The sequence below is a fragment of the Tachysurus fulvidraco genome, chromosome 21 (genome assembly GCF_022655615.1).
Source record: "Tachysurus fulvidraco isolate hzauxx_2018 chromosome 21, HZAU_PFXX_2.0, whole genome shotgun sequence".
Classification (NCBI taxonomy): Eukaryota; Metazoa; Chordata; class Actinopteri; order Siluriformes; family Bagridae; genus Tachysurus; species Tachysurus fulvidraco.
In genome coordinates, this window is record NC_062538.1 from 1,897,531 (window position 1) to 1,921,188 (window position 23,658).

General features: G+C 43.1%; 1 protein-coding gene across 1 annotated transcript in view; it reads left to right on the forward strand.

Annotated features, from left to right (window-relative positions):
- The window catches only part of grk6 (G protein-coupled receptor kinase 6), a 33,351-nt gene extending 15,997 nt beyond the window's left edge, over window positions 1-17,354 (forward strand). Inside the window, exons 4-16 of the mRNA XM_027177288.2 lie at window positions 4,951-5,028; window positions 6,028-6,128; window positions 6,286-6,378; window positions 6,762-6,825; window positions 8,422-8,562; window positions 9,025-9,215; window positions 9,303-9,340; window positions 9,990-10,079; window positions 12,029-12,237; window positions 13,036-13,170; window positions 13,919-14,056; window positions 14,669-14,803; window positions 14,962-17,354. Coding sequence (XP_027033089.2) covers window positions 4,951-5,028; window positions 6,028-6,128; window positions 6,286-6,378; window positions 6,762-6,825; window positions 8,422-8,562; window positions 9,025-9,215; window positions 9,303-9,340; window positions 9,990-10,079; window positions 12,029-12,237; window positions 13,036-13,170; window positions 13,919-14,056; window positions 14,669-14,803; window positions 14,962-15,012 — 1,464 coding nt within the window. The 3' untranslated portion in view covers window positions 15,013-17,354. The remainder of the gene's footprint in view (window positions 1-4,950; window positions 5,029-6,027; window positions 6,129-6,285; window positions 6,379-6,761; window positions 6,826-8,421; window positions 8,563-9,024; window positions 9,216-9,302; window positions 9,341-9,989; window positions 10,080-12,028; window positions 12,238-13,035; window positions 13,171-13,918; window positions 14,057-14,668; window positions 14,804-14,961) is intronic.
- The last annotated feature ends 6,304 nt before the right edge of the window (window positions 17,355-23,658 follow it).

Genomic DNA, 23,658 nt, shown 5'->3' on the forward strand with positions numbered 1-23,658 from the left:
TGTGTGTTACTGTTACACTGTACAGCCCTTAGTGTGTGTTACTGTTACACTGTACAGCCCTTAGTGTGTGTTACTGTTACACTGTACAGCCCTTAGTGTGTGTTACTGTTACAGTGTACAGCCCTTAGTGTGTGTTACTGTTACACTGTACAGCCCTTAGTGTGTGTTACTGTTACACTGTACAGCCCTTAGTGTGTGTTACTGTTACACTGTACAGCCCTTAGTGTGTGTTACTGTTACAGTGTACAGCCCATAGTGTGTGTTACTGTTACAGTGTACAGCCCTTAGTGTGTGTTACTGTTACAGTGTACAGCCCATAGTGTGTGTTACTGTTACACTGTACAGCCCATAGTGTGTGTTACTGTTACACTGTACAGCCCATAGTGTGTGTTACTGTTACACTGTACAGCCCTTAGTGTGTGTTACTGTTATAGTGTACAGCCCTTAGTGTGTGTTACTGTTACACTGTACAGCCCTTAGTGTGTGTTACTGTTACACTGTACAGTCCTTAGTGTGTGTTACTGTTACAGTGTACAGCCCATAGTGTGTGTTACTGTTACACTGTACAGCCCTTAGTGTGTGTTACTGTTACACTGTACAGTCCTTAGTGTGTGTTACTGTTACAGTGTACAGCCCTTAGTGTGTGTTACTGTTATAGTGTACAGCCCTTAGTGTGTGTTACTGTTACACTGTACAGCCCTTAGTGTGTGTTACTGTTACACTGTACAGTCCTTAGTGTGTGTTACTGTTACAGTGTACAGCCCTTAGTGTGTGTTACTGTTACAGTGTACAGCCCTTGGTGTGTGTTACTGTTACAGTGTACAGCCCATAGTGTGTGTTACTGTTACACTGTACAGCCCATAGTGTGTGTTACTGTTATAGTGTACAGCCCTTAGTGTGTGTTACTGTTACACTGTACAGCCCTTAGTGTGTGTTACTGTTATAGTGTACAGCCCTTAGTGTGTGTTACTGTTACACTGTACAGCCCTTAGTGTGTGTTACTGTTACACTGTACAGTCCTTAGTGTGTGTTACTGTTACAGTGTACAGCCCTTAGTGTGTGTTACTGTTACAGTGTACAGCCCTTGGTGTGTGTTACTGTTACAGTGTACAGCCCATAGTGTGTGTTACTGTTACACTGTACAGCCCATAGTGTGTGTTACTGTTACAGTGTACAGCCCTTAGTGTGTGTTACTGTTACAGTGTACAGCCCTTGGTGTGTGTTACTGTTACAGTGTACAGCCCATAGTGTGTGTTACTGTTACACTGTACAGCCCATAGTGTGTGTTACTGTTACACTGTACAGCCCTTAGTGTGTGTTACTGTTATAGTGTACAGCCCTTAGTGTGTGTTACTGTTACACTGTACAGCCCTTAGTGTGTGTTACTGTTACACTGTACAGTCCTTAGTGTGTGTTACTGTTACACTGTACAGTCCTTAGTGTGTGTTACTGTTACACTGTACAGCCCTTAGTGTGTGTTACTGTTACACTGTACAGCCCTTAGTGTGTGTTACTGTTACACTGTACAGCCCTTAGTGTGTGTTACTGTTACACTGTACAGCCCTTAGTGTGTGTTACTGTTACACTGTACAGCCCTTAGTGTGTGTTACTGTTACACTGTACAGCCCTTAGTGTGTGTTACTGTTATAGTGTACAGCCCTTAGTGTGTGTTACTGTTACAGTGTACAGCCCTTGGTGTGTGTTACTGTTACACTGTACAGTCCTTAGTGTGTGTTACTGTTACACTGTACAGTCCTTAGTGTGTGTTACTGTTACACTGTACAGCCCTTAGTGTGTGTTACTGTTACACTGTACAGCCCTTAGTGTGTGTTACTGTTACACTGTACAGCCCTTAGTGTGTGTTACTGTTACACTGTACAGCCCTTAGTGTGTGTTACTGTTACACTGTACAGCCCTTAGTGTGTGTTACTGTTACAGTGTACAGCCCTTAGTGTGTGTTACTGTTATAGTGTACAGCCCTTAGTGTGTGTTACTGTTACACTGTACAGCCCTTAGTGTGTGTTACTGTTACACTGTACAGCCCTTAGTGTGTGTTACTGTTACACTGTACAGCCCTTAGTGTGTGTTACTGTTATAGTGTACAGCCCTTAGTGTGTGTTACTGTTCACCAAGAAATCAAGACTGTGTGTGTGTGTGTGTGTGTGTGTGTGTGTGTGTGTGTGTGTGTGTGTGTGTGTGTGTGTGTGTGTGTGTGTGTGAGTCTGTGGCGGTGTGTGGTGTGAGTGTGTGTGTGTGTCTGAGTGTGTGTGTCTGAGTGTGTGTGGTGAGTGTGTGTGGTGAGTGTGTGTGTGTGGTGAGTGTGTGTGTGTGTGTGTGTGTGTGTGTGTATGTGGTGAGTGTGTGTGGTGAGTGTGTGTGTGAGTGTGTGTGTGTGAATGTAAGTGTGTGGTGAGTGTGTGTGAGTGTGTGTGGTGTGTGAGTGTGTGTGTGAATGTAAGTGTGTGTTGGTCTAACAGTAAAGCTTTTCATTGCATTGGTTCTGATTGTTTATATTTACTCAGAGTTTGAATCAGAGTCCGATCTCTGGACTTTCTGCAGATCTGTTTGAGCTCTATGGAATAAAAACACTGTCAATAATAATCGTACGTAATTCAAAGCATTTGTATGTAGATTTTAATTTTGCGGAGTCGGATCCTAAAACCTACGGCCACGACGGTTTACAGATACGAGATTTTGCGTGTTTGTTCAAATACGACTCCAAAATGTACGACTGTGACAGTTTACACACAACGCTTGTCTTCACAACACCTCTTTTTCACACACGAAAACGGTCTGGGAAACAACTGTCAAAAATACGTCATCACGTTCACAGGCATTACTATCCGAGGGAAGATGAATCGATTCCACGAAGTGCACATGCGCCGCGCCCTCTTTTAAACCACCGGCGCCGAAATGGCGGATCAGCGGCCAAGCGCTCACTCATCGTCTCGGGTGAGTCGGTTTTCCTTCCAAATTCGGACATGTTTGAGGGTTAGTTATCACTAATAACAGAGAGGAGTAATATTACAGAGATAGGTTAACTATAATAAGTAAGATTAGCTCTCAGTGCTTAAAGAATACAGCTGTTTAGGAGGTCATCACTGCGGTCTGTAGCGTGATGAGATAGGCCTACATAAAAGACACACACACACACACACACACACACACACACACACACACACACACACACACCTCACACACCTCACACCTAGCCATTTCACTGACTGCCCATTTGACTTGGACCTTCTTTCTTGTGCTGACTGTCCACTGATATTGGACTGGTTCCCCATTTTCTGATGTCCAACACTTAAGGTGTCGGTCAACATCGACACCAGATTCAGGGCTGAGTGCAAGATATCACCTAATGGAACCTGATAAACAATAAATTATGACTTTAACACTTAAGCAGTGAACACTTATTGTATGACCTGTGTATTCCAGTGCATGTACACAGCTGTTAGTAAGTTAACACTTAAAATTGCTAATTCTTTTATGTAGGCCTATCTCATCACGCTACGGACCGCAGTGATGACCTCCTAAACAGCTGTATTCTTTAAGCACTTAATGTAACCTTACTCTGAGAGCTGATCTTACTTACTATAGTTAACCTATCTCTGTAATATTACTCCTCTCTGTTATTAGTGATAACTAACCCTTAAACATGTCCGAATTTGGAAGGAAAAACAACTTGCCTGAGACTATGAGTTTTCGATTTCGGCGCCGGTGGTTTAAAAGAGGGCGCGGCGCATGTGCACTTTGTGGAATCGATTCATCTTCCCTCGGATATTAATGCCTGTGAACGTGATGACGTATTTTTGACAGTTGTTTCCCCAGACCGTTTTCGTGTGTGAAAAAGAGGTGTTGTGAAAACAAGCGTTGTGTGTGTAAACTGTCATAGTCGTACATTTTGGAGTCGTATTCGAACAAACACGCAAAATCTCGTACCTGTAAACCGTCGTGGCCGTAGGTTTCGGGATCCGACTCCGCAAAATTAAAATTTACACACAAATGCTTTGAATTACATACGATTATTATTGACAGTGTTTTTATTCCATAATAGAGCTCCAGCAAAAGTGCGATTGTTTTTGTTTTCTGACCCCTGGTTCTGTCGTGTTCGAGTGTGTACGTGTGTACAGAGCTCACAGGGTGAGGAAGTTGCCATGCCACGTTGACATTTTGTGCAGGAAATACGAAAAAAAAAGACAAAGATGAAGGCGGTTGTGGATGGGGGTGGGGTGGCATTTTGTGATATGATTAATACAAAGACATTGTGAAACAATTTTTTTATTGAATTTTGTTTTATGATACATGAAAATGAATCATTGTGTAGTTTGTGGGTTAAACTTAATTTAAAAAATTCCTTTAAAAATAATTTTATATGTAATATTTTTAATATAAAATTTTTTTTTACTGTCCAATCAGGTTTTAATTATAAAAAAAAAATTAAGTCTCGGTAGGTTTTGATTTCAAAATCCTGAAGAGAGGCAAAAGAGCAAAACTGGCCGTGCTCCGAGAGTGGGCGGGGCTTGCACTTTTTTAATCACAGCAGCATTAGCCAATCACAGGCGTCTGTGACACTTGATATTTCCAGGGTACGTGTCACTGGATCACGCTGCATCGTATCGTTAAAGGGTTTAACATCAGATCAGCTGTGTGCGATCAGACTGTTGTGCAATCACAATGACCTCATCATCAGGATATCACCACGGTAACGTCACATTCCTTAGCCGTCGTACACGGTTTCGGGGACGCTTTTGTTTTCCGACTCCGAATCTGCAAAAGATGTTTGAATCCTTTTTTTATTTACTTTTTTTTAACCTCCCTGTAAGTCCCTGTTGTACACGACATCCGCGAAGTTCTCCATGTTCTTGTTAGCTCGTTAACTGAAGGTGTTTCTGCCACTTTTCCACCCTCCTGTGAAATGTACCAGTCTTTTGATTTCGTGTGCAGGCGGAGTATGAAGTGACCCCAGACGAAAAGAGGAAGGTGTGTGGACAGGAGCTCCTGGAAAAATATTTAAATCCAAAGGTAGGTCTGAAAATGGGGTTTGTGTGGAGACGAAACCAAACATCTTCACAAGGATAGGATTAAATGCAGGGTCTCCGATGTTTGAAAGCCAATGTTGACATTTGAAATCACCAAAACAAACACGCCCCTAACCCAAACGGGTCCCACCCCTCTGTATCGATAGCTCCGCCCACACATACGTACGTAACCCAGGCGACTAACAGAAAGAAACGTGTCTTTATCATAGCTGAAGGGAAGCATAATGATGTAAAGGACAAAGGCATATATTAGTTCTGTGTAACAAAGCAAAACCAACGTTACTCACCTATCGAGAAGGAAAAAAGCGCCTCGGCGTCTTAAGTAAAGTCGGCCACATATTCACAGGTCGGAGTTTCCCGAGTCGATAACTCCTGAGCTAAACGCTGTTACTACACAAAACGCGGTTGTAGCTGCCTCTCTACATTACTACGATAGAAAAGAGGTGTTATTTGTGTAGTAACAGCGTTTAGCTCAGGAGTTATTGACTCGGGAAACTCCAACCTGTGAATATGTGGCCAACTTCCTGCTCCTTCAGTTCTCTCCAGCGCTGGAAAGCTGATCCTATATTAACACGTCCTACTTCTTGTCCTTATCGTAAGTCTTTCTTCTCTTTCTTTCTTTGTTTTTTATCCTCCATGTCGATGTTAAACCGCTTTCTGTTAACGTCACACACGCGCACTGAACACTCTCTCCGCCCATATTGACAAGACACGCCCCTTTCTGCTCATCGGCTACACGTTTGTTTTGATTTTTGTTTTGATTTTTGTTTATTATTCGGCCCGACTCAGTTTTCTGAAGCATTTCTCAAAAATCGGAGAGACCCTGCCTTTAACTTGTGGGGACATTTGTCTGGACCCCCAAAAAATATTCGCCTTAATAAAAGCTAAAAGAGCCGAATGAAAATAGCATTAATTGGCTTTGTTTACATAATTAATGTCAACGGATGTGTGTGTGTTTGTGTGTGTGTGTGTGTGTGTGCAGTCAGAGGACCACGTCCCAGAGGTGACGGAGGAGATGGTGTCTATATGCGCTGAGCGCTTGGAACAGGAGGCGTGTAAAGAACTTTTCATGGAGTGCACCAAGTAAGTCTCCGTCTCAAGACGTTAAAAAACGTCTTCACGCTTATTTGTTAGCTGATATAAAAACCTGATGATTCTATATTACTTGCGTGTGTGTGTGTGTGTGTGTGTGTGTGTGTGTGTGTGTGTGTGTGTGTGTGTGTGTGTGTGTGTGCTCTAGGCTGATCCATGACTACCTGAGCGTGGCTCCTTTTGCCGACTACCTCGACAGCATCTTCTTCAATCGCTTCCTCCAGTGGAAATGGCTCGAGAGGTACGATCGCTGACGCTAATTCCTTTTAACCTTCCTGAGAAACTCTAAATAATTCCTTCAGGCTCAGAGATTTTTATTCCCGAATCTGCCGCTTATGCAAACCAGATGTGAACGTCGGACCGTGCTGTTTATTTGCGTCCGTTTCTCCCTGAAAGAAAACATCAGGCTTGGGGTCTGAAAAAGCGAGTCTGGATGAAACCCAGCCTGAAGTCATTCAGAAAGGATCGAATAAACATGCAGAGATGTTTGGATTGGATTTAAAACCTTACTGAATCCCAGCGATGAAATCTTTACACTTCATATATCTGACAACACACACTGTATAAAGCTTGGTATATATACGATAACGACAGGAAGTGACGTCATCTTTTTGTCTTTAACAGGCAACCGGTTACAAAAAACACATTCCGTCAGTACAGGGTATTGGGAAAGGGCGGCTTCGGCGAGGTGAGTTTCACTTCTCTATTTACACACGAGTGTGAGATGTGAATGTAAAGAGGAATCTGCTGTGTTTGTGTTTGTGTGTGTGTGTGTGTGTGTGTGTGTGTGTGTGTGTGTGTGTGTGTGTGTGTGTGTTTATATAAAGCACATAGAAAACTATTTACACACACCTGACACAACCCAAGCTCATCCTACTTTAATGACTCTATTAATATCTTAATAACAAAAAACTTTCCCAGCGCTGAAGCTGCTACGACTCTCAAATCTATTCCCAAAAAAAATATTTCCATAAACCAGAGCTGGGGGACTCGAGTCATATGACTTGACTCGAGTCAGACTTAAGTCGCAAATTTGAGACTTGCTTGACAAAGATAAAAAAAATACTCGACTTGACTTTGACTTGACATCCATGACTTGAGACTTGACTCAGACTTGAGTTAAATGACTGAGAGATGGGGGACTCGATTTGACTCGAGTCAGACTTTAAATCACAAATTTGAGACTTGAGAATTGCTTGACAAATATAAAAAAAGACTCGACTTGACTTTGATTTTACATCCATGACTTGAGAGTTGACTTAGACTTGAGTTAAATGACTCAGAGATGGAGGACTCGACTTGACTCGAGTCAGACTTTAAGTCACAATTTTGAGACTTGAGACTTGCTTGACAAATATAAAAAAAGACTCGACTTGACTTTGACTTGACATCTATGACTTGAGAATTGACTCAGACTTGAGTTAAATGACTCAGAGATGGAGGACTCGATTTGACTCGAGTCAGACTTTAAATCACAAATTTGAGACTTGAGAATTGCTTGACAAATATAAAAAAAGCCTCGACTTGACTTTGACTTGATATTCATGATTTGAGACTTGACTCAGACTTGAGTTAAATGACTCAGAGATGGGGGACTCGACTTGACTCGAGTCAGACTTTAAGGCACAATTTTGAGACTTGCTTGACAAATATAAAAAAAAGACTCGACTTGACTTTGACTTGACATCCATGACTTGAGACTTGACTCAGACTTGAGTTAAATGACTGAGAGATGGGGGACTCGATTTGACTCGAGTCAGACTTTAAGTCACAATTTTGAGACTTGAGACTTGCTTGACAAATATAAAAAAAGACTCGACTTGACTTTGATTTGACATCCATGACTTGAGAGTTGACTTAGACTTGAGTTAAATGACTCAGAGATGGAGGACTCGACTTGACTCGAGTCAGACTTTAAGTCACAATTTTGAGACTTGAGACTTGCTTGACAAATATAAAAAAAGACTCGACTTGACTTTGACTTGACATCCATGACTTGAGAGTTGACTCAGACTTGAGTTAAATGACTCAGAGATGGAGGACTCGACTTGACTCGAGTCAGACTTAAGTCACAAATTTGAGACTTGCTTGACAAATATAAAAAAAAGCCTCGACTTGACTTTGACTTGAGGTTCATGACTCGAGACTTACTTGTGACTTGCACATGTGTGACTTGTGACTCCCATTTCAGCCCAAAACTGGAAAGGAAACTTTTAAAGCACCAAACTAAAGTCCTGCTCGTCCACTTTCCGTCTCGTTCACAAGGTTCTTTTTTGTGCTGCAGGTCTGCGCGTGTCAGGTCCGGGCTACGGGGAAGATGTACGCCTGCAAGAAGCTGGAAAAGAAGCGCATCAAAAAGAGAAAAGGCGAATCCATGGCTCTGAACGAGAAGCAGATTCTGGAAAAAGTCAACAGTCGGTTCGTCGTAAGTGTTTCGAATTTCGCCTTAAAAAACAAAAAAACGCAGCTAGATCTCTCGAGGTTCGCGAAACGCGGCCTCGCTCAGAAGAACCGGTGCGTTTAAGATGGCGTTAGCTTTAACGTTTAACTCTTTATGTAACTTTTATAATACCTTTAGGTCGATCTTGTGACAGATCGACATCAGATGACGCTTAAAGGTTTTAAAAACAAGAGCATTAAAAAATAGAAACGAGTAGAAGAGGCGTGTACAAAAGTTTGCGCACCCCCTGACCTCCACGCTCGTGTGCTTTTAGATGCTTTTATTTCTGTCATGTAACTACTCTACAGTATACGAGCAAAAGTCTACGCACCCCTCGGGGCAGTCGTTATATAGTACGGCTGCTAGGCAAGAATTGATGAGAAAGGTGACCAGTTTACTGAGAAAATATGGAACCTGCAGCGATCTCTGTTCTGTCTTCTGACTAAGGTGAGTCTGGCGTACGCCTACGAGACCAAAGACGCGCTGTGCCTGGTTCTCACGCTGATGAACGGAGGAGATTTGAAGTTTCACATCTACCACATGGGGGATGCCGGTTTTGACGAGAAGAGAGCCGTGTTCTACGCTGCCGAGATCTGTTGTGGCTTAGAGGACCTGCACAGAGAGAGGATAGTCTACAGGTCAGTTTACACACTGCTTCAGTTCTCCTCATGCAGAAATATCTGTTATATACTTTAATCCGACTCTTTTTTTCCCCTTCTTCTCAGGGATTTGAAACCGGAGAACATACTGCTGGATGATCACGGTAAAGCCGAATTTCTCCTCATTTCTCCGTTATCCGTAACTTCAGATCATCGCTGCTTTAGATCTTAACAGAAATCACATGGTCTGGTATTCGTTTCGTTCCGATCAGTTCCACGAGAACACCACAAGGGGGCGTAGAGTACATTACATTTCCTCCTAGACATTCCTAGTGTAACAGTGCCGTCCAGCAACGAGCTGACAGCCTGCGTCCTGTCCTCCACCGTCACAGTGCTCCCTGGGGATGTCTTCGAAGATTCGTTTCCATCCTCCCGGCCTCCGTGTGGCTTGTCGCGCAAGGACAGCGCTAAAAAAAGTCGTTACGTTCCCGACTTCCTGGGGAGTCGGGAACGTAACGACTCCCCAGGAAGCGTCCGGTGTCTATAAATACGATTCCCTGATAGTGCCGTCGTAGTCATTAATGCAGTCACGGTAGATTTATTTACATTTAAGACCTTAATCACGAGGACGAGTCTAACATATTTATTATTCACAAGCAGCGACACACCGATGTGTAGATCGCTCCGATACGATCCATGACTCAGAAGAAACTTGAGGTTCATATCTGGATTATCCGGAACACGAAGGATTGAGCAAATTCTTACGTCATGATGTTTCTCATGTCCTGACACATCTCACTGTTTTCTCCTCAGGTCACATACGCATATCAGACCTGGGCCTGGCTGTGCACGTACCAGAGGGCCAGACAATTAAAGGGCGCGTAGGAACCGTGGGGTACATGGGTAAGAACCAGCTCTGAAATCTGCATCACTGTGCATCGAGTTTTATTTATTATTTATTTTTAAATCAGAGATGTCTAACACAGAAATAGAAATGAATGCTTTTACTCATTAAAATTGTCTTTCTGGTTGTAATTCATTTAAAAAAAAAAAAGTTTTTAAAAAATCCTCTTGGGGGCAAAAGAGAGCAATAAACTCGCTCAGGAAACGATCAAAATCTGCTCGTTCTTTATTTTAAATTTGACTCTGGTTTTTTTTTTTCTTGGAAATATTTTCTCAGCACAGGGTGCGAATACTTACGCAATCAGACCTTTGGACAGATAACGAAGAGGTTTATGAAGCTTATACAGCACTGTGCCGCTTCTTGTGCAAGACTTTTTCAACTCTACGTGTTTTTCTTTTCTGAGTAAATCTGCTCTAGATAGAAAACCTAAAGTATTAAGAATAAAAAAAATTCTTAATGAATATATTATTAGTATTTTTGCATACAATTTTGCGAACACGACCTGCCGTTTCCGTTTACAAGGATCGTATTTGGCTTTAGCTACAGCGTCTAATCGTCATGGGACGACTTTTTAAGATCGTTGCTGAGGATTTTTTTTCCCGCTCTTGTTTTTCAACACTATGCAGCGTCTTGTTATAGAAATACGATAAAACACGACATTCATTATGTTAAATAAAGTTACTAAAACCCCTTTTCCACCAGAAAGAACCGGGTCCTGGTTCAGAGCTAGTGCTGGTGCTGGTTCAGATTTGTTTCCACTTGCGAACCTTCTAAGAACCGGTTTGCCTTTCCGTCGGTAAGAGAGCATCACAGCGCCGAGTGTGACGTCACTGTATACGTGTCACGTTACACAGCGACGTTAGCACAGCAGTGACAAACACAAACACAACAACAACAATGGTGGATGTTGCTTTACTGTTAATGCTCATGGCTTTGTGAACCTACATTAACACCCAAACGCGGTGAATCCGACGTGTACGTGCGGCTCTGTGTAATCTGTATAAACGGAGGTTGTGATCGATAAAGTACATAACGTTAGTTTAACATTAACACAGAAAAAGTTAGCCTTAGCATGTAGCTACTTACTATCATGTGTGCTGATAACTGATCATATCGCGGTAAAGTAAAAGTGTATTAAACATCAGTATACTTAAGGTACGTTATCAAATGTGCTAACAGTAGCCCCGCCCACAGCTCCTGACGCAAGCAGTTCTTAAGTCTAGACCAGCGACGTTTTGGTGCTACTTAAGAACCACTTTTCCTGGTTCAGAGCCGGTGCTTTGGGTGTCGAAAAAGAAAGAACTGGTTCTAAATTAGGCTCCGAACCTGCACTCAAACTGTCTCGGTGGAAAATGGGCATAAAACCCCACTTTTGCTTGTTGCCAGATTGAGTTTTTTTAAATCCTGAAACAATAAGTACAGAGTAAAATTCCGTTTTGTTTTCGTTGTTCGGAAACTGTGGAGTTTCTTCTGGGTCTTTTGCCGGTCAGAGAGAAACAGAGCGTGATCAAGGGAAGGCACTTATTTCCAGGGATTTCAGGACAGCGTAACAGATATTGCGTCACCAGGTAGGCGTGGCCTATTTGATCACCTAACCCTAACCACAACCGTAGTTGTTTTCTAAAATAAATATACCTGTATCGCCGTGTTGTCCTTCATAGTATGCTGTTTATTTTAAAAGAAGCCGTTTTCCAAGACCTCCGGAAACACGGCCACTTTACGTAATGGTAACGAAACCCCTGGAATTTAGCGCCTGCCCGTGATCAAGCGTTACTGATTTGACTCCGTATTTAAAGTAACACAATCATGGAGGCAATTTAATGTTCAGTGGCTTTTTGATATAAGCATCTTCCTGAGCATCTCTTCTAGTGCAGAAGGATTTCCTGTCAGAGTTGAGAGCTACAGATGCGATCTGCTTCTAATCTGTTAACGGATTTGTTCTTCTCAGCTCCAGAGGTGGTGAAGAACGAGCGGTACACGTTCAGTCCGGACTGGTGGGCTTTGGGATGCCTGCTATACGAGATGATCGAGGGTCAGTCCCCTTTCCAGCAGCGTAAAAAGAAAATCAAGCGTGAGGAAGTGGAGCGACTCGTCAAAGAGGTGGTCGAAGAGTATTCCAGCAAGTTCACGGAGGACGCCAAGTCTCTCTGCAAAATGGTCAGCAGCTCCATGACGTTCTTCAGAATATCCGATCTAAAATAAATCAGGACTCTGATGTTCTTTCAGTGTGTTTTAGACGTTTCTATAAATCTATCACCTCTAGTATTGTAGAGAAAAACAGAAATAGTGATGAAACTCTACACATTCTTAAAGTCCTGAGTGTCTACTTTCATACGAGCTTCATATTAACACCACAGTGTCGTGAGACGTCCGGTCGTCCGCACGGACACGAGACGGACAGGAACAAGATTCGATTTAAGGAGTTTTTTTTTTAAGTTGTAGCTTTACAGAAATCCAGATATGACGTTTACGTCGACATTTTTTCCCCCTAAACAACGGGTGAGACGTCATGAGGAAGAATCCGTACAGTTAAATAAATAATACCGGTCGTGTTCGTTCTTCCCGGTTCTTCCGGAGTCTTCACAAAATCCATCACTCAAAAAAAAGGAAAAGAGAGAATAAAGAACTCTTTGTGCTCCTTGATTGCCAAAGTCCTTGTTTTAAGAAAGAAATCCGACAGAGAACGTTTTAGCGTGTGATTGCCGGCCCTCGTGCCGATACGGTGCTGATTGTTATGACCTGAAAATAATATGAGCACTCGCAGCTAATCAGCTAGCGAGAGAGAGAGAGAGAGAGAGAGAGAGAGAGAGAGAGAGAGAGAGAGAGAGAGTAAAGTGTGAAAAGCTGTACAGGAAATATAGATCTGATCGTGTTAATTAGAATGTGATTCATGATTAGAATAAAAATAAAGGTGGTTATTTATAAGTTCATCTGATCCCATCTTCGATCCCACAGCTTCTGGCCAAAGACCCCAACGAGAGGCTCGGCTCTCAGGGAAGCGCCTCCGAGGTGAAGGCTCACCCCATCTTCCGCTCCATCAACTTCAAACGACTGGAAGCCGGCATGCTGGAAGCCCCTTTTATCCCTGATGTAAGTATGTCACGGAGAGGACACTTCAGTAAGAAGTACTGTAAGTCTCTCAGCAACAAGATCTAAGTCTCTCTGAAGTCGGTGTTACTCGTGGTACCAGAAATCATAAATCCTAGCAGCCTCCTAGTGATCTTTCACCTTCATTCGTTTCTTTTTTACGCTTTCTTTCTTTCTTTCTTTCTTTCTTTCTTTCTTTCTTTCTTTCTTTCTTTCTTTCTTTCAGCTCTGTGCCATGAAACATTTTGATGTCTTCATTTTATTTCTCCATACAGCGCTTACTTGATTCCAGAAATCAGACAGATTTACAAATCTCTTGTCTGTTTATGATCTTATCTAACACGCAAAACACTGACCTGTCGCTGCTCCTGCTCTTTGAGGTGTTCCTCAGGGTTCGATCCTCGGCCCTCTTCTTTTCTTTCCCTTTCTTTTCTTTCGTTAAATATTTTCTTTAATATTCGGGCTGTTTTGAGGCTTACTAGAGCAGATCTACTAGAATTATTCCTCTATGTTTATATTTGGGGGAAGTCGTGGCCTAATGGTTAAAGAGTTTGTATAAATGGCTTCCCACTGCACCGGGTGTGTGTTCACAGTGTGTGCGTGTGTTCACTGCTGTGTGTGTGTGTGTGTGCACTTTGGATGGGTTAAACGCAGAGAACATGTGATTCAGAGAACATCTGAGTATGGGTCACCGTACTTAGCCGTACGTCACGTCACTATTTTATTTCTGAATCTTTCTTTGTTCCTTTAGCCTCAGGCCATCTACTGTAAGGACGTGCTGGACATCGAGCAGTTCTCCACCGTGAAGGGGGTGGAGCTTGAGCCCAAAGATGACTCCTTCTACAGCAAAGTGTCCACAGGAAGTGTCTCCATCCCCTGGCAAAACGAGGTGAGAGCTCCCAAAGCCCTACGGCTAAAATCCGCGCTCCCGTGCGGCCGTGTTTCGACGACGCTCCTGAGCACTTTTACCAGATGTGGCTCCGGTACTCACCTGATTGCCGAGACACCTACAAAAGAAAAGTCAGCGTCGTGTTAACAGTTCTGTTAATTTCTCCACACAAAGGGCACTTATATTTACAGCTGTTTCTATGGTAACGACGATAGTCAGGCTCGAGAACGGACCGAATCCCGATCAGCTTATTGCTCCCTACATCACAGCTCGACGACGGGATCCGGCTCCTGCATAACGCTTCATTAATGTCTAAGAGGAAATACAGCGTCGGCGTCATGTTTAAAAACACTTCATTATTTTTATTTCATTTAATGTAATACACACAGACACACACACACACACACACACGGTCATGAGCTCTAATTCATGTTCGTACCAAATTCTGCGCTGAGACAAATATGGCTTTTTTTTTGAAAGATAAAACAGGCAGTTTATGTTTTTTGGTTGTTGTTGCTTATGCTTTTAGAAGGTTACAGGTTTACTAGGAGCAAGAATATGATGACGAACATAACACGAACGTCGTGTGTTTTATGTGTCTCCTCGTGCCAGATGATAGAGTCCGAGTGTTTTAAAGAGCTGAACGTGTTGAATCTGGACGGCTCCGTGCCCCCAGACCTGGACTGGAGAGGACAGCCGTCTCCTCCGCCCAAACAGGGCCTGCTGCAGAGACTCTTCGGGAGACAGGTGAGCATGTGAGCCTGTAACAGTCGCGTGATAAATAGGAACGACGAGTTAGTGCAAACTCTCGCCTTCTCATCGGTTCATATTTCTAGAGTAAGAGCTTGTTAAATCATTGAAAAACATTAACGATAAACATTCCTTGTTTCCTGCCCCCCCTTCAGGACTGCTGCGGGAACTGCAGCGACAGCGACGAGGAGCCGACGAGGCTCTGAGGGCGTGGCCAGGCCCAGGCTCCTCCCCCCTGCCACAGGAGGATCTCATTTTGTTTACAACTTTTGCACATTTGTATTTTTAGGATAGCTCTATATAAACATTGGAATGTATATTTTCACTATATAGCCATGCGGTCGATGTTATTTAAAGTCAACGAGAAACGGAGAAAAACAAAACAAAGCAAAGGATCAGCGTTCCGTCATTACAGCAGAGTATTTCCCGAGACGACGTACGCGGACGCGAAGGCCGAGCGAACCCGAACGGCCCTGTCTCTCTGGTCTCGACGGCCTGCCACCGCCTCCTCACACCTAGTTTTCTTTTCGTTTCAGTTCGATCCTAGTAAACCACACACATGTACAGTGTTCTGTTCGCGCAGCCAAAATTCTTTCACATAACCCAGAAAGAAGGAAATTATGTTCACAGATATTTTTATATTTATATTCTATGTTTCATGATTTTTTTTTATTTTTTTTTTTTATTTTTTTTTCTTGTGGTAATCTTGACAATCAAATCCAATGACCGTTTGTACAAAAGCTTTGACACGTAGCGGTTCGAAACGCAGCGACACGACGTGACTGAAGAACGCAGACGACATTTCTTTTATTTCTTCTTATTATTTTTGTTTGTTTGTTTTTAACGATCCGACCATTTCTAGCCAAGGTCTCAGACGTAAGGTATGTGTCAGGGTTCTAGCCGAATAGACGCACCTTCCGGTAGTAAACCAGATCGTTTCCGTACGACGTCCAAACAGACACAGCCGCTCGTCTTATGTTGTCGATACGTGACACTTATCTGTAAAGTCCTCGGTGTGTCTTCCTGCTGATTTCTCTCTGGAGATTTTGAGAAATAATCATCGTCAGTGTTCCAGCCGGTCGGTATGACGCATGGTTAGTCTATGCATTAAACCATCTTGCGTTCATGAGTCCTGAGGCGTTTATAACCCGTCGCTCGTTACGTAGTAAGAACGTCTCGTAATTACAGTGTTGTCGTGACAACACGTCTTCGTGGCGATTTTGTGCGTACGGATATGTTTATTATTCATAACCTCGTAAGCTGTTCAAAGGGTTGTTGCTGCTTTCCTAAATTTTTTTGGGTCAAAGAAACGATAACCGCAAAAAAAAAAAAAAAAACATATATAGAAATCAATTTCTCTGCCAAAAAAAAACATCAGTCAGGTTAAGGCTTGGAACCCTGATGGTCTCGTGTAGATCTAACCTGTCGATGCAAGACCAAACCACTTTTTACTTTAGTCCTCCATCTCCATGGACGGTGCCTTTAACGTTTTAAGGTACTCTTGTAATTAGCGTTTTTATACGGAATCGTGACAAACGTCACCTCGTCTTCTGAGTCGGCTCCGCTTTTTTTTCTCTCTCTCTTTTTTTTTCCTTTTCTTTTTTTTTTTTTTTCTTGCACATGCAGTAAACCTTTTTTTTCCTCGCGTTGTTCATTTTACCTCATCTGTGTCCTGTGGATGTGTGTTTTCTGATCTCAGACATTTTCCCTTTCCCCTTTGTTTGAACTTTTATCGGACACAATACAGTCAGAAGACACGAAGGGTGAAGAGAAAGAAAAAAGGCTTTCAGACCTCGGATGCGTGACTTGAACTCTTTTCAGCCTACCGACTCCGAGGTCTCGCCGGTTCCCACGGTCCACTTTTTCTGCTCGAAACTCAAGTACATTCCAGTCTCTACCGTACTGTACAGATGTAAAATTGTTTTTTTTTTCTGTTTTATTTAGCAATAACAGGATTTTATAAATGTAACTACCACATATACGCGTATAAAGCGCGCAGCGCCGCAAGACTGAACTTCAGTTGACTCTTGTCGATGTGTCCCTGAGCCAGGCTTTAACACTGTGAAGGAGGAGATTTGCTGATTTCTGTCACAGTTGTAATTTTTTCTTGTTTTGTTTTGTTTTCCTCGTACGCAATGCACTGATGTATTTTTACGTGTACATATAAAGTGTTTATGTATGTGCGTTCGCCTAAATGCCGTGTGTATGTGTGTGTGTATGTGTGTGTGTGTGTGCGTGCGTGCGTGCGTGCGTGTGTGTGTGTGTGCTTGTTTTTGCACTGCATGTGCCCATATTGTTGATCATAACCACTAGCCGATGCCATCGTGTTACTCCCTGGATAAAGGGGAAAAAGTTACCATACTACTGCTAAGGGAGCTGTGAGTCATATATTGCTTTCAGAAGTGTAAGTTTGGCCATATGGTAATAATCATCATCGTTTTAATGATCTTTTACGTATATTTCTTTTTTTTTTTTACCTCATTTGGAAGTGGCGGAAGTGCAACCAATCAAAAATGCTGAAAAATAAAGACTCCTCCTTGAACCAATACTTCGATACGACGCGCTGGTGCTCATTTGACTCGTCTCCTTGGGCCTCCTCCTTCTGGAATAAAAACATGCTTTAAACTAATTTTGTTACTTTAATGTTTATTTATTAGTGATGTGATCAGGATGCTCTAGTTCCATGAGAGCTAGATTCAATAGCTTGAGTTTATTTAACGCATGCTAATATTACGACCCAGGCGTGGTTTATGAGACCGAGATACCGTCTAAGACCCTGTGACTGCGCCGAAAGATGCTCAGAGATGATTGTCATCCTCAGATGTTGATCTTGTAATATCCTGAGAAGGTTCCTTGCGCCTGTGAAGCAGCAGCAGCAGTACAGATTTCCTGCATGGATACACTTCTGATAGAGTTTTACACTTGACCTGAATACTCAAGTCTGGATCCAGGACTCATTCTGGGCTTGTTTTTGGGATGAGGCTCATAATCATAGATAAAAGGCATTAGGTTCATCTGTATGTTCATTCATTCATCCATCTTCTACCGCTTATCCGAACTTCTCGGGTCACGGGGAGCCTGTGCCTATCTCAGGCGTCATCGGGCATCGAGGCAGGATACACCCTGGACGGAGTGCCAACCCATCAGAGGGCACACACACACACTCTCATTCACTCACACACTCACATACTATGGACAATTTTCCAGAGATGCCAATCAACCTACCATGCATGTCTTTGGACCGGGGGAGGAAACCGGAGTACCCGGAGGAAACCCCCGAGGCACGGGGAGAACATGCAAACTCCACACACACGAGGCGGAGGCGGGAATCGAACCCCCAGCCCTGAAGGTATGAGGCTAACATGCTAACCACTAAGCCACCGTGGCCCCCCTTCATCTGTATGTTGTGTTTCGTTATTTTCCTTTGATATCACCATGAAGCCATGAAGAACAGATGAATTCAAGCTATTTTAGAACCATGATGTGAGCTAATTGTTTTGCTCCAGTCCAATAAAAAGTCTCAAATATCTCACATGTACCACACCACAGTTTGGTGGAAGTGAACCCACCACCTGACCAGCTTTCACACTTCATTTCACATGTACTAAACTCACTGTTCCTCAGCAGGAGGTGTTCTTTAGGCTCTCCCTCATTGAAGGCTACAGTACTGTATAGACTAAAAGTCATAAAGTTAGGTAATTTGTTGTTGGGCCAAAAGACCTGGATTCAGCCAGCTTCAGAATGACCTGACCACCAGATGCAGAGCGATTGCTAGCAGGAAGACAACTACAATGACGTCTACTATAGGTCAAGACTGGATAATGGATACCGGATACATGACTCCTAAGGGACATAAGTAATAAGTAATAAGCCCTGTGGTACCTCTGATTAGGGAAGAGAGAGAGAGAGAGAATGAGAGAGAGATGCCAATATTTAACAGCCTGAGAAGACTGGTAGAGAAAACAAAGCAGGTGAACACTGTTTGCAGAACAATTCACAAAAGCATCTAAGAGTGCTTTCACATCTACAGTTCGATTCATCTGGTCCGGACCAAAAGCAAAAAATGACCCGTTGTAGCTTTTTAGCAGTTTTGGTTCCTTTTCACACCGCATCGATCGTTCTGTTCCGCACCAGTTGAAACGAACCAAAATGCAGTCATGTGATAACATCCACATCACTCATTGGCCACACGTCTTTGAGCGTATTTCCTAAACCGCTTCTCGATCGGTCAGAATAAACGTGCGGTAAATTTCAACGAAACTCCAGAAGTAAACGAAAAGAGGAAACTACAGCATACAGTACACCATGGAGAGACGACCGCGCGTCGCGATTATGTTGGTGGTTGTAATCTACTACATCGCTCGTATACAGCATTCTATGCAAAGTCTTCATTTTCAGAATGAAGCGCGGATGAGGCTTGAAAATATCATTTTAATGCACTGCGAACGGCGAAGACGCATCGCGAGACGCTTCAGGAGGCGGCGAGCATTTCTTTTGCGAAACTGTGACATGCTCATCTTCCGAAAATATTGCCAACGACCCACTACGGCAGCTGGTTTAGTCCAAAATGCGCAATACTTTTCGCAGTCAGGTCTATTCGATCTCGGACCGCGTTCTCTGTACCAGAGTTCGTTTGAAAGCGTACCGAGACCACCTCTTCAAGGAGGTCTCGGTACGCTCGTTTTGTCTGCTTTTGGTGCACACCAGAGTTCGATTGCTGCTTTCTCACCTGCCCAAACGAATCGCACCAAATGAGCGATCGAACTCTGGTACGATTCAACCGAACTAAAAAAGGCAGGTGTGAAAGCACCCTAAGATGATTATCTCTATTTTCAACAAGACCATGTTTAGGATCCAGTAAAACCCACACAGTACTATTGTGTTGTTCTGCTGAGTGTTTATGGTCCTGTGGAACCCCCACACAGTTCTACTGAGCGTTTATCCTCCAGGTGAAGCCCCACAGTTCTACTGAGCGTTTATCCTCCAGGTGAAGCCCCACAGTTCTACTGAGCATTTATCCTCCAGCTGAAGCCCCACAGTTCTACTGAGTGTTTATCCTCCAGCTGAAGCCCCACAGTTCTACTGAGTGTTTATCCTCCAGGTGAAGCTCCACAGTTCTACTGCATGTTTATCCTCCAGGTGAAGCTCCACAGTTCTACTGCATGTTTATCCTCCAGATGAAGCCCCACAGTTCTACTGACTGTTTATCCTCCAGGTGAAGCCCCACAGTTCTACTGAGCGTTTATCCTCCAGGTGAAGCCCCACAGTTCTACTGAGTGTTTATCCTGCAGGTGAAGCTCCACAGTTCTACTGCATGTTTATCCTCCAGGTGAAGCTCCACAGTTCTACTGCATGTTTATCCTCCAGGTGAAGCTCCACAGTTCTACTGCATGTTTATCCTCCAGGTGAAGCTCCACAGTTCTACTGCATGTTTATCCTCCAGGTGAAGCTCCACAGTTCTACTGCATGTTTATCCTCCAGGTGAAGCTCCACAGTTCTACTGAGTGTTTATCCTCCAGGTGAAGCCCCACAGTTCTACTGAGCGTTTATCCTCCAGGTGAAGCCCCACAGTTCTACTGAGTGTTTATCCTGCAGGTGAAGCTCCACAGTTCTACTGCATGTTTATCCTCCAGGTGAAGCTCCACAGTTCTACTGCATGTTTATCCTCCAGGTGAAGCTCCACAGTTCTACTGCATGTTTATCCTCCAGGTGAAGCTCCACAGTTCTACTGCATGTTTATCCTCCAGGTGAAGCCCCACAGTTCTACTGAGTGTTTAAGGTTTAGTGAAACCCCATGGTTTTACTAATCGGGGTGTCATTAATTATGAGGTAGAATTTGGGCTACACAAAAATATATATTCAAATTATAAATAAAAAATACCCAATAATGAAAAAATGGTCAGATTAAATGGAAGTTTCTCAGTTTGAGTGGAGAACTAATCTGAATTCAGGTGTGTAATTATATATAATTATTTGGCACTGTGGTTCTGAAACAGCTTCAAAATTGTCTTTAACTTTTTTTTGTCATTTTTGGGGCTCATCCCTCATTCACGTCATTCGATTCTCATCCTATAAACTCTCTTTAATCCTCCGTTATCATGCTACCCTAAATGCAGTAGTGTTGATCATTCCAGCAGTCAGCATTGTTCCTGCAATAAAGATAAATTTAAATACAACATTCAATACATCTGAATTAAAAAAGAACAAAAACAAGATTCTATACAAACTCTACCTTCGTAAGTTAATTTTATTAACTTCTTTTCTTTGTATTTCTGATTTATTTTCTGATTTATATCTCTGACTCATTCGCATATTTTACATTACATCATAATGTACTGAAACTTCCTGTCCTAGTCTCACACTGGGGGAAATTCATTTTGTATGTAAAAGTACATCACTCTCATGTGGACCAACAATCCGCTTAATGCTAGTTCTTTTGTTCGTGTACTTTTCGAGTGCTACAATCCGAACGTCTCGGGTCACGGGGAGCCTGTGCCTATCTCAGGCGTCATCGGGCATCGAGGCAGGATACACCCTGGACGGAGTGCCAACCCATCACAGGGCACACACACACTCTCATTCACTCACACACTCACACACTACGTACAATTTACCAGAGATGCCAATCAACCTACCATGCATGTCTTTGGACCGGGGGAGGAAACCGGAGTACCCGGAGGAAACCCCTGAGGCACGGGGAGAACATGCAAACTCCACACACACAAGGTGGAGACGGGAATCGAACCCCCGACCCTGGAGGTGTGAGGCGAACATGCTAACCACCAAGCCACCGTGCCCCCCTAAAATAAATATTAATTAATCAGCCAATCAATTAATTAATTAATTTTGGGTTTCAGAAATTGCACATCTTCATGCATATCAGTCCATGAAAATACATAGAAATAGTGATGAAGAGGATGATGACTAAAAAAAATCTATGTATCCTCCTGTTGGTTTCCATCCATATTTGTTTCATGAGCTCAGCTGCCCTTTCTAACATGCTGCCATTTTTGGAAATGTTTCTTAAAGGGATTTCTGGCTGAGTGCTTGTGTAAAAATTTCTTAAATAGTTCTAGTCATTTGAAACATATTTAGACATACACATATATATATAGTCATAAACATATTTAGACATACACTCTGTCATGGCCTCTGAGCATTGCTTTCTCAAGCGTCGCTTTGTGTTTTTAACTCACACGGATAGCTACAGTGTAAATCGGAAAGCAGAGCGGATGACGAATCTGTGTGACTTTTCATACCTGCTCAGAAACACGACACAGAAACATCACATGAATGAATTCATCCGGAAACCTAAACGTCCTGTGAGGAACAAATATTTACAGCTAGCTTGAATTTGACTTGCTGCTTAGTCTCAATTTAATGAAACAATGGACTCAATGCTAGTCAGATCTAAATTAGTAAAGAAAACAGGCTAACATTGTTAGGTCATGTTAGCAAATTAGCATTCAACTATATGATTTCTATGGAGTTAAACGAGACGGCGCATTTTATACGAGTCTTTTTTTACTGAAAAGTTTTACTGAGGTAGATCCAAGACGCTGATCCTCAGCTTCCACGTCACGCCGTCTACATATAGCTATGAGGCTAACTACAGCATGTAGCATGAAAAAGTCGGAGTGAATGATGAACTGATGATGAAGTGAGCCTTCATTCATCCATTCACTCATCTTCTACCGCTTATCCGAACTTCTCGGGTCACGGGGAGCCTGTGCCTATCTCACGCGTCATCGGGCATCGAGGCAGGATACACCCTGGATGGAGTGCCAACCCATCACAGGGTGTATCCTGCCTATCTCACGCGTCATCGGGCATCGAGGCAGGATACACCCTGGATGGAGTGCCAACCCATCACAGGGCACACACACACACACTCTCATTCACTCACACACTCACACACTACAGACAATTTTCCAGAGATGCCAATCAACCTACCATGCATGTCTTTGGACTGTGGGAGGAAACCGGAGTACCCGGAGGAAACCCCCGAGGCATGGGGAGAACATGCAAACTCCACACACACGAGGCGGAGGCGGGAATCGAACCCCCAACCCTGGAGGTGTGAGGTGAACGTGCTAAACACTAAGCCACCGTGTCCCCCCCTGAAGTGAGTCTTGATATAAGAAATATAATATGTGGAAATATCCAACTAGCGATACTTTGACTCTCAGGTGTTTCTTAGTTTCGAATCACAATGAACTGATTAGCTTAACAATCTGCATATGTGTGTGTGGGATAAAACTTGATTTAAGACAAATATTGTGTGTGTGTGTGTGTGTGTGTGTGTGTGTGTGTGTGTGTGTGTGTGTGTGTGTGTGTGTGTGTGTGTGTGTGTGTGTGTGTGATGAGTCATGGTGAAGTCATTTTTCTCTGACGGTTAACTGCTGATTCATTCATTATACCAGGAGATTTGAAACAGAGTGTTGTCTACAGCCAAGTCGTGCCTATTACAGATACGAGCGTTAATATTCGGACATTACGCCGTGTTGTTTGTCTTTGTTGTGTTCATGTGGCCACGCCCCCCATTGCTAATAAACAATTCCCACACTATAGTGATATTCTATGTACAGTGCAGCCTGCCAGGCGCCATTTCGTTCTTTGCCCTCAGCAGGCCAAGCTCTAAGCTGCGTTTTTCTTCACCCTCCTCACACCGTGTCTCTCTGTTCCTGCTGTCTCTCTCCCTCACACCTCTCTCTCTCCCCTTCTCTCTTTCTCTTTCCCTCTCTCTCCCTCTCTCCATGCTGCAATCCTCCTATCGGTTGCCCAGCAACGCTCTTTAGAAGGAATTTAAAAAAGGAATAAAGTAATGGTGAAAGCATATTCTTTTCAGTTTT